Source organism: Phoenix dactylifera, unplaced genomic scaffold (genome assembly GCF_009389715.1).
Source record: "Phoenix dactylifera cultivar Barhee BC4 unplaced genomic scaffold, palm_55x_up_171113_PBpolish2nd_filt_p 001269F, whole genome shotgun sequence".
Taxonomy (NCBI): domain Eukaryota; kingdom Viridiplantae; phylum Streptophyta; class Magnoliopsida; order Arecales; family Arecaceae; genus Phoenix; species Phoenix dactylifera.
This window is the reverse complement of record NW_024068602.1, coordinates 109,878-120,123: the sequence shown is the minus strand read 5'-3', so window position 1 is coordinate 120,123 and position 10,246 is coordinate 109,878. Positions and strand designations below refer to the sequence as shown.

Genomic DNA, 10,246 nt, shown 5'->3' with positions numbered 1-10,246 from the left:
TTTTACCTGGGGTGGCCGAGTTTAATGTATTCTCTTTTTGTTCGTCCTCTGCTGAGATTAGTATAAAAATGCACAATTTTAGTGGGAATCAAGAATTTCTAAAGTATCTAGCTTCTAGTTTTGTCCTCATTGTTTGTCCTTTGTTCAATTTCAGCTCGTTGCTCTGAGCTTCACCATCTCTTATAGCTGTTTATGCTTGGCTTCTATCGAAGTTGGTGTATACATTGAAAGATAATAAAAGTAAAGGAATTGCCAAACTATCTGACTTCGGCCTTTACTTGTGTTTGACCACTTTTCGATTTGAGCTTGGGTTGTCACGCCGGGCTCATCTCCTTGCGGAGCTTTAGCTTGTTTTGGGCTCCTCGATTGATCTTTTGGAGTTTGGCCTCTGAAGAGTTTTGAGTAAGCTCGGTCTTTTTCATCTCCGGACTTGGGTCGTGGAGGCATCTTTGGTCTATGGACTTAGAGGAAACTGAGAAGGCTCTATTTAAGGAGGCCACATATCTCCTTTATCGGGGCATAGGCATCCCTAGGGTGTCCTAAGTCGAGTACGCTTGTCGTAATTGTCTGATCTGAAGAAAAAAACATGATAAGAAGATTTTTTATTAAAGATAAGCCCATAATACAATGGACTTTACAGATAGTAGATGAGTAGATTGTTGGAGTTCCACGTCTGTGGGATTGGAGCGCCATCGAGCTGCTCCAGCCTGTATGTGCCTAGTCAAATCGTTTCAGTTATCTAGTATCGGCCTTCCTAGTTCGGGCTCAGCTTCTCGAGTTTTTTTGGTTGTGACGCTTTAGTCATTCTCAAAACAAGTTGTCAAGTAAGAAGAGTTTGCCCTTAACCTGGAGTTGTAGTACTAGGCTGCTTTCCTCTGGTACGTCGCCAGACGAACTTGAGCTTGGTCTCTAGATTCTTTCAGCAGATCAAGGTTAGCCTAGAGCTGATCTGAGTTCATTTGGTTGTCGAAGTTCTCTACCCCAAGTGATGGAAGCTTTATCTCAACGGGATCACTGCCTATGTTTCGAGGCGAGGTATTGAAGAGTGTTTCTTTAGTGAAAATCCAATGTGTCGTCCGGTACGCTCACAAGACATTGTATAGGCTTCTCGGCCCATAACCCTTTTGCCTCGGTCAGCCTTTGTAAAAAAAAGTGGGATGCTGTATTTCCGGGATTGGATTTCATATTCGAATGAACCTCGTAATCGTAAGAAAGTAGGTTTTTTAGATATGGGCCTAGCAAAAGAAAAAATCGAGATAGGTTCCTATAGGATTGGATTTCCCCCTTTAAAATCGGACGTGAAGGTTTTCTCTCATCCGCGCTCAAGTAGTTACAGCAAAAAAAAGGGGGTTCTTTATTATTTTTAAACTTTGTTTTGTTCGATAAAACCCTACCCTACAAAGAGCTACTCCTTACTCAAGTTCCCAGTAAAGCCTTCAGCCCTGCAGGTTAGTCTGGATTGAGGTCAAGGTGTCCAACATTACCCCAAAATGGCCATTCTGATTACTAATGCCAATTCATTCCGAATCAATTCTAATTCTAACTCTGATCGCAAACCAAATGCACTCTAATAATTATTTGCAAACCTGATTTCAGTTAAGGAATAAGGCTACCCGCCAAGAGCGAGAAACAATATCAAAATCCAACCTTCCCAGACCCACCATACCAATTCCCCTCCCACCTTGATCCCTTTTCGTAAAATCAGTCTTGGTCCCCGAACTCACACCACGAACAATGCAAGACTCCAGCCGAGGTCATCGCCGGACGCAATCCAAAACTCCATTACAGCGGTAGTCCAGGGAGCAAGCAACAGCTGCGTTGACCGACCCTACAAAACCCAAACTGTTGACTCTGGACCGTTGGTTCTTCGAATCCAAATCCCAACTAAACAGGGAGAATCTCGTACCTCCACGGAATCGGATGGCTTTGTTTTTTGAAGTTGGAAATCGGACGGCTCCCTTGAGTCCAAATCCCACAAGGAAACCCCCACCACCGCCCACTCCGGACTCTCTTAACCAACCCTAGTCAGTCTGGAGGCAACCCGGTGCAGTATATATTCTTCGGTAAATTACTTTCCCATCCCTCTCTCTCCGCTTATTATACTTGTTGGATATCTGTAAGCGGAGAAAGAGATAGCGTTTTTACTCTTTAGCTTTGGAACTAACAGGTATGCCGCGATATCACTTCCCATCGATCATTCTTCCAATCTCTTTCCTTAATTGTCTGGCTGAAAGGGTGAAAAACAAATATCAACTGCTTTTTTATGCGCAATAATTTTGTTGTTCATCTTGTGTGTTTCTTTGATCTTGTAAAATTTTGTTGCAGTGAATTCTTAATCCCGAAAATTTTCTGGAATTCTGTATTTCTGGAATTTTTTTTTTATTATTTCAATCCAAAACTTCCTCGGCTTCCTTATACTTTCTGGGAAGCTCCCACTGTTATTGATAAGTGCGCATATATGAATTCTTAATCCCGAAAATTTTCTGGAATTCTGTATTTCTGGAATTTTTTTTTATTATTTCAATCCAAAACTTCCTCGGCTTCCTTATACTTTCTGGGAAGCTCCCACTGTTATTGATAAGTGCGCATATATTTCTGTTAGAAGAACTAGAAATTGTCAAATAAGAAATCTGGATGTTTATTTGGAACGATAAACTTCCCACCCCTCAACGGCCTTATTGGTCCCTCTCTAGCACACTTGTGAAACGACGGTAATCCTTTTCTAACGTTTCCTTGCTCGTTACTGTTTTTGCCTGACATGATCTGAGTAGTTATCATAACATGAACAATTAGTTCCTTCAATAATATTAGGTCGAAGACCTCTTATTTTCGAGAAGTTAAAGTTCTACAATGTCGTTCTTATTCCATCTTCTTTGGATTGATTTCAGTCCTTAATAAGTTACCTAGATTAGGCAATTAGATAGCTTGCGATTTATTTGATTAAATCGATAGTGTGCTCCTAATAGTTATCTGTGGCTTTCCAAAGGTCTATTTCATCCAACCCAGCCATGTCTTCTTCTCGCACCAGCCAGCGACGTCCGAAACGACCACACTGTTTTGCGTGCGAGACCGTGCTGTCTGATGGCCGATCGTCTTCCGCAGCCTCCACCAAACGGCAGCAGCGGCCAGCGGCGTACGGAGACGGTCCATCTGCCAACTGCACCAAGCGTGCCTTCTATAACATCAACTGCAGCTTCATCGACCGTGACTCCCGTTGGTTCGTCATCTACGTCTTCATCGCCTGCTTCTTTGCTATTGCATTCAACAACTTCGATCCGCAGAAGTTGGCAGCGACGGCGTTCCGCGACAGTTCTTGTGCCAACTCCATCACCTCCATCTTCATCGACTGTGGCTCCACCGATCGTGCCATCTGGGCCATCGTCGCTTCCTTGGTCATCTACAATGACTTCTGCTGATGTTGGGTCGCCCTCATCTAGGCCATCATCACTCGCTCCATCTGCAGCAACTCCGGTGAACGTGTCATAGGAGCCATCGTTCCCGGATCCAGCTCTGGCAGAAAGATACTGGAATTATGATCATCAAAAAAGTCTCTTTCGAATGCTGTCGCGGCAGAGCGAGCGTTCGCAGCGGCTCCTGCATTTGTTTAAGAGGAGGCTTGGGAGCGGGGAACAACCACCATGGTTTGGGGGCCAAAATTCAGCAAAATATTTCACATTCGTAACGAGAGAGGACATGGAAGAAAAGGAGAGTGTCTGCTCGACAAAGAATTTCAGCCATGCTGCATACTGCTCTGCTGTTTTCACTTCTTCCACTGTCGCTGTCTTGCAAATTGGTGGATTCGCTGCATAGCACAGGGAATAGAGAAGACCTGTCCTCTCTGTTCGTTCTATAGGTCCAAACTCCCCAATCTGATAACCATGCGAAATGCGGCATTGTACTTTAGCTAAAAAAAAAAAAGAAAAGAAAATGCGGCATTGTTTAGAGTTCGATGTTTTTAGTTCCTCTTGTTGGTAAATTAAATTAAAATTTTTGAAGTCTTTTGACTGTTTAATTTTCAAAGACACTTGAAAAAATCCTGGTGGAGTTGATTGCTTATCAATGTTGAAATATATGTGTTTTTCCAATGGTCACATTCCCTTTCTATAAACCTCAGAAACGGTTGATCAGTTTGTGCTGTCTTTTAATTTGGATTGCGTCTGTTGTTAAGTTCACAAGCCGGTTCATTTTGAAACCTTCATCTCCCACCCTTCCAATATTTATATAAATGGGTGTGGATCAAACAGATAGGATAGGCCATGGCATGGATGCATCTCTGATTCTCTAAGTCTATGTATGGATTGGGTATGAGTCTTTTTGGAGATAAGAGACAGCTATATCAAAGGTATCAATTTATCTTGGTATAAACGGATGTAATTCCTAATTTTTGTTTACAATAACATGATATTATACCAAGAAATTATTGTAGTTATTCTCTTTTTGTTATGAATGTTGATAGTGGATGAGAAATGCTGTTTGAATGTTTTTACGTTATACATTACACTACAAAAGAAGGAATAACTCCCGGCGCTTTTTTTTGTCTCTACGACGCTTATAAGCGTCGGCGAATTCCCAGCCCACGCTTCGCAAAGTGTGGGTCAGACGTCGGGCAGGTGGGCGTGGGTCGAGTTTAACCCGACGCGTCAAAAAAGCGTCGTTGGTCTATGCCGACGCTTTTAAGCGTCGTTCCTTTTAGCAGACTCCGACGCTCATCAGCGTCGGCGAGAAGGGTTGGTTGCTATGGTTTTAGGCCGATGCTTAAAAGCGTCGTTAAAGGCGTCTTTTCCCCGACGCTTTTAAGCGTCGTTTCTTTTATCAGACTCCGACGCTTATAAGCGTCGGCGAGAAGGGTTGACGGTTTTAGGCCGACGCTTAAAAGCGTCGTTAAAGGCGTGCCATTCGGTTTACGTTCCTCTTGCTTTTCCCGACGCTTATAAGCGTCCGCATTAATTTTTTTTTAAAAAAAATTTTAAAAGTAATTTTAAATACTCTGTGTAAATTAAATTCTTACAAAACAATAGAAACAAATACACTGAATCACATATATAACAAAATACGAGTCACAAACAAGAACTTTGATTACATTCATATTATCATATTTGATTACATTGTACTTCAAAAACATTCTAAAAACATACAAGTCAAATTCCTAAGTACACAATCTACAATATGTATCAAGGGTCGGCATCATCATCTCTACAGTATTGTCATTAAGCTTGGGGCGAGCCCAGTCAACCAAGCTCTGCTCCTTGCTCGGGCGAGTCTTGTCCATAGACCGGCGTCCTGTTAAGAGCTCAAGAAGGACAACCCCGAAGCTGTAGACATCACTCCTAGCTGTCAAGTGACCTGCTCATAGAATAAAATATGATTCAAAATGAACTCACAGCAATTAATTAGAAAAGCAAATAAATGGATGTTGCATTCCATTCTAACAATGAAGGGAAGCGGAAGAAGGCACATGGGTTTTGATAGATTCTACTTATCATGTTGCTCAAAAAAGATCTCATGATCATCATACAAGATTAATCAAAGGAATCTCCAAAATTTTAAAAACATACAAGTCAAATTCCTAAGTACACAATCTACAATATGTATCAAGGGTCGGCATCATCATCTCTACGAGTAGATAAAGTATCATCAACCTACAAGAAAAAAAAATATTTTAGAAACTAAAAATACGAAAGTCATCACGCTCATACAAGAATACATTATAATTACATAAAATATTCAAATAGATTTAGTTATGTACCGGAGGAGCAAATCTCTGCAAAAAGGATGAAATATGGTCAAGCTGATCTTGCAAAGATTGTATCTTCAACTCTTGGCGCTGCTTCAACTCCTCCATATCGGTCCTATGACTCTGACTCATCTCCTCTATCCTTGCCTCATATGACTGCTTTATCTGTGCCATCTCTGCCTTCAGACTACAAACCTCTGCAGTGCTACTACCTTGTCTAGCATCTTGGGTATATCGGCTCACTGCAGACAACTGAGTGGGGGTAACTCCAACACTATAACCCCTCACTCGACCATAACATTCTGGGCCCATTAATTCGGTATAGACCTGAGCCTCGACGCGACTGGCCGCATCGGATGATGATGACTCCCCGACACGCTCTGAAATAAGAGTTGTAGCTCTTTCCTATATATCTCTCAAAAAAAATGTCACATTAATATTTAAAAAAATTTAAATTTTTTTTTAAAAAATATTCTGAACAAAGCAAAAATGAATACATACAACTATATCTCTCGACTCGTCCCGGACAAAGCTGCCATCTCGGTGAGTGTGGGTCATCTTATAAAACTCTACCTCACCAGGCTCCCTTCCATGCTCTACTATCTACACATACGGAAAGTATATTGGCAAACTATATATTATGATACGTGCTATATGTTAGTAAAATTTCAAATAGTTTCAAAAGAACTTACGAATTCATTTCTACGTCTCGCATAACTCTTCGAGCCTGAAGTATGAGGAACTGCTTGAGATGCTCGTGCAGCTCTGCCAATATTAGAATATGTCTGCCAAAATAAAAGCACACAGTATAATATGATTCAATGTATATATTTGCAATCTATATTAATAATAAATATAATATAAAATATTGAAACAATATACATGACCTGTCCTCTTTCAGAAAACCAGTAGTGAACAAGCTCCCTCCACTGCTGAGGGTATACATCAGGAGGAGTCACACGAGCAACCTCCTCCTCTGTCATACCCTCGCGCTTGAAGTCCGTCTTCAATTTTGCTTTATATTCTTTCCATTTGTGGTTGAGGAACTTTAGCACCCAATCATGGCTCTCTGGAGGGAGTACAAACTTACCCTACAACAAGGTACAGAATGTTATAATAATATTAAACCTCTAAAATAAAATTATGGTACAAAGCAAATTAACATACAGAAGGTGTCGAATTAAAAAGAATAAATTCAATTCATTACCTCTATAAGTTTAAGAAGCTCAACCTTATACGAAGGAAGCATGTCATTCCACTTCGTATAGTTGAGCGGACACAGCTGACCCTTGCGTGCAACCGATCCTAAAAAGCTTGATAGTAGACTTCCAGCTCTATTGATGGGCTGCCCCCAATTCGTTGCATCGGATGATGATCTTCTCACCCGAAGGAAGCTTCCACACATCCTTTGCTTGAGTGGGTCCCCGTCTCGTCCTCACCGTCCCTTGTCCATCTATTAAAATTAAATAAAATATGTCTTAAAAAGTTGAAGACAAATATGAACATAACTTTAAATCGAATTACCCTGGATCCGGAGCTCATCCTCCGGACAATCAGCAGGAGGCTCGCGCTGAGATTCTGACTCGTGCTGCTGGTGCTCACATGACTGCTGGGACTGATCAGAAGTAGATCCCACCTGAGAATGCTGGAACTCCACGTCTCTAAATCGTCTCCCTCGGGGCATATTGTTACCTGGTATGCATAAAAAAGAATCAATATTTGGTTAAATGATAAATTTATACTAAAATAAAGGGCTAATAAAAGAGAAGATCAAATTTTACATGGATCATTCTGATTTTTAAGGCATTTAGAACATGGATCATCATACAACTATATCATCTTCAAACTTCATATGCATATCAGTCTACATGTTCAAACTTCAAAGTATATGCATATCAAATACACATTCATTCTGTTAGTTTCAAAATAAATAAAAGCGACGAAGAAAGCAAATAGAATTATCAACCCTGAAGACCAAGGTGAAACGGCAAGTTTCACCTCAATTCCTCATGTATGCCTATATCATGTAATTTCCTACATGGAGCGAAAGACCAAGATTGAGAGATTAAGGATGGTAAGAGATTTTGGGTCTGAAATGCTGCATGGAAGCTCAGACTACCGTGGCCATAGAAGCCTATGTATGGCTCCAACAAATCAGACAATCTTTCACATGAAATTCCATAGTCCTTCAGAGTACAGGGTGAGGCAGCAGCAGCAGCCTCTCCAAAACAGCAAGAAAAAATTGTCTTCGAATTCTTACACCAAGTACTTGTCTCCATCCTTGGTGTAAGAATTTATGAATTCATGAAGTTTCATAGGATTCAATTTGTATCCTGCACGGCAACTTTCTGAAATACCGAAGTTAGAGAGGAAATCAAAGTAGAAAACAACTACGAGAGGAAAGCGAAGCATAAGCCTTTGCACGATAATTGATATCTGCTAAGAAAACTATAATTAATAAAAATTAGACAGGATTGCTAGGAACGGTTGCGTCGACTTTCCATGCAATGCAGGATCTCCTGATGTCAGGAAGAAGTTCCATGATACAAATAAAGTTTCAAGAGAAATACTTCCTTATAAGTAGCTTCTTTTCGGGTGGTCCTTCAACAATAGACGGAGCCACCTTGAGGGAACAACCTTGGAAGTCACTGCTTGCTTGTCTTATCATTGCATCCAACGCCTCTACCACGTCTTGCCCATTGGAGAGCAAGCAATACCTGGCCGCCGAAAGAGCTTTGCTGCTGCAGAAGCTGGGCTCCCCCCAGCAAGAACCAAATCTCTTCAGAGAGACAAAGCTCAGGCTGTAGCCCCCACATAGCTCCCATTTCGGCCTGAATGGCTCGCAAGTAACATCACAGTGTACTCCTTTTGATGCGTTCCTGAAGGCAGGTCATCGAGTATCATACAGCACCACACAATCAATGGACCCAAAGAAATAGAATCCCAATCACAGTACCAAGCACTTTTCACCCTACGAAAATTCGGAATTTTCCTGCTCCTTGCCAGCAGCAGGAGTATGATGAAAGTGTATCACCATTCCCAATGATACTGGTTGCAATCCTTGAGCACAAACAAGTATACGATGGAATGGGATGGATCATGAGCAACGACAGATAAACGCCCTTCCACCTCCAGCAAACTTGAATGGAAGTGATTGCTGTCATCAATTGTTGGACCAAACTCAATTCAACGACAGATAAACTACGTTCGCCCCATCCTTACACCAAGTACTTGTCTCATACACATTTCTGTTACATGACCTAATCTTAAGATAGGGTTGCTATATTTTGCTGCTAGAAGATGCATTTCATTTTGTCAACAATACCTGATGCTCGTCACCCTCACACAATATTTCATCATTTCTGTTACATGACCTAATCAATAAATTTTTCATAAATTTAGTAAATATATTCTCTGTTGTATTATACATGCTCTGTTCTAATCATCTACTTCTGTTATATAATATTTTCATTTTCAAGGAGTATTAGTCTTAGACCTTTTTCATGTATATTTTTTTATGAAAGCCTAACTCTTAGAAAAACTAAGAATTCTTCAATGTCCTTTCTTTAGGAAAATTCTTCCATGCCCTTGAATGAGAAGCTGCTTTGGGCTTCATTCCCTGCTGGTCCTAGATTTAGAAGAAGCACTGAGACAGCTAAAATCTTTCCAGCCGTACAAAGGTTTCCAAATACTTCTGCAGAAGAGCATCGTCGGCTCGGTTGATTAGCTGGAACTTTGATGCCAGACCCTTAACACCATTCTTAAACTTATTACCATACAGAAATTAATGCATAGGGTCTTTGAAGGATCAAGTTATTGCCAAATAACATTGAAAAGTAGCCAAACTCAGGGATCCGAAGAGCCCTTCTAATGTGATGATCACAAGCCAACAGCCCTTCATGCTGTCATTTGATGGTAATTCTTAAAATTAACAGTCATATGGAATGAAGACTGAATGCAAGTATTTCAACTAAACTAACCCATCCATCTGATTTCAGCTGTCTGATATACAGCATAAGAATGTGAAAAGACAATGGTGAGGTTGGAGTGTAAAAATGTTCCCATCATGAACAAAATGATTCAGTAGTTGAGCCAACTGATTGCCAAGCTTCAGCTGAGCAAAATATACTATAGACATGACCTAATCTTAAGATCTAGACAAATTCTTTAAAACCAAAAATTAGACAGAGTCTGCCATCAGATTTGTGGCATGTCAAATGGACTCATGAACAAGAAGAAGAATCATCTTGCACATGACATAAAAAAGCAACCCTTAAAAGGAAAAGGAAAAGAAGAAACAACCCTGGAAAAGGATCACTTACCTCAGATGACGGCGAGGTCGACGGTGGCGGAGTAGCTAGGTCTCGAGATGGAGGTCAAATGTTGGCACGCAGCTAGGGCTCAACCGAGAGAGGATGAGGAGAGAGGGCCGGGCGAGCGTTAAAAACAAGAAGAAAACAAAGAGGAGGAGGAGGAGGAGGAGGAGGAAGAGAAGGAGAATGGGAGGCTTAC

At 41.0% G+C, this 10,246-nt stretch overlaps 1 protein-coding gene across 1 annotated transcript; it reads right to left on the bottom strand.

The window, feature by feature from the left end:
* Positions 1 to 5,151: 5,151 nt before the first annotated feature.
* On the bottom strand, positions 5,152 to 6,281 carry LOC120108314. Its single transcript, XM_039121903.1, has 3 exons — positions 6,236 to 6,281; positions 5,747 to 6,139; positions 5,152 to 5,343 (listed from the first exon to the last, which is right to left on the bottom strand). Exons 2-3 carry the CDS (start codon positions 6,044 to 6,046, stop codon positions 5,335 to 5,337), a joined length of 309 nt encoding a protein of 102 aa, XP_038977831.1. The 5' UTR covers positions 6,047 to 6,139; positions 6,236 to 6,281; the 3' UTR covers positions 5,152 to 5,334.
* Positions 6,282 to 10,246: the final 3,965 nt, after the last annotated feature.

Excerpts from the sequence above, each read along its gene's own strand:
- LOC120108314 (XM_039121903.1), bottom strand. The coding sequence starts at position 6,046 with ATGGGCCCAGAATGTTATGGTCGAGTGAGGGGTTATAGTGTTGGAGTT.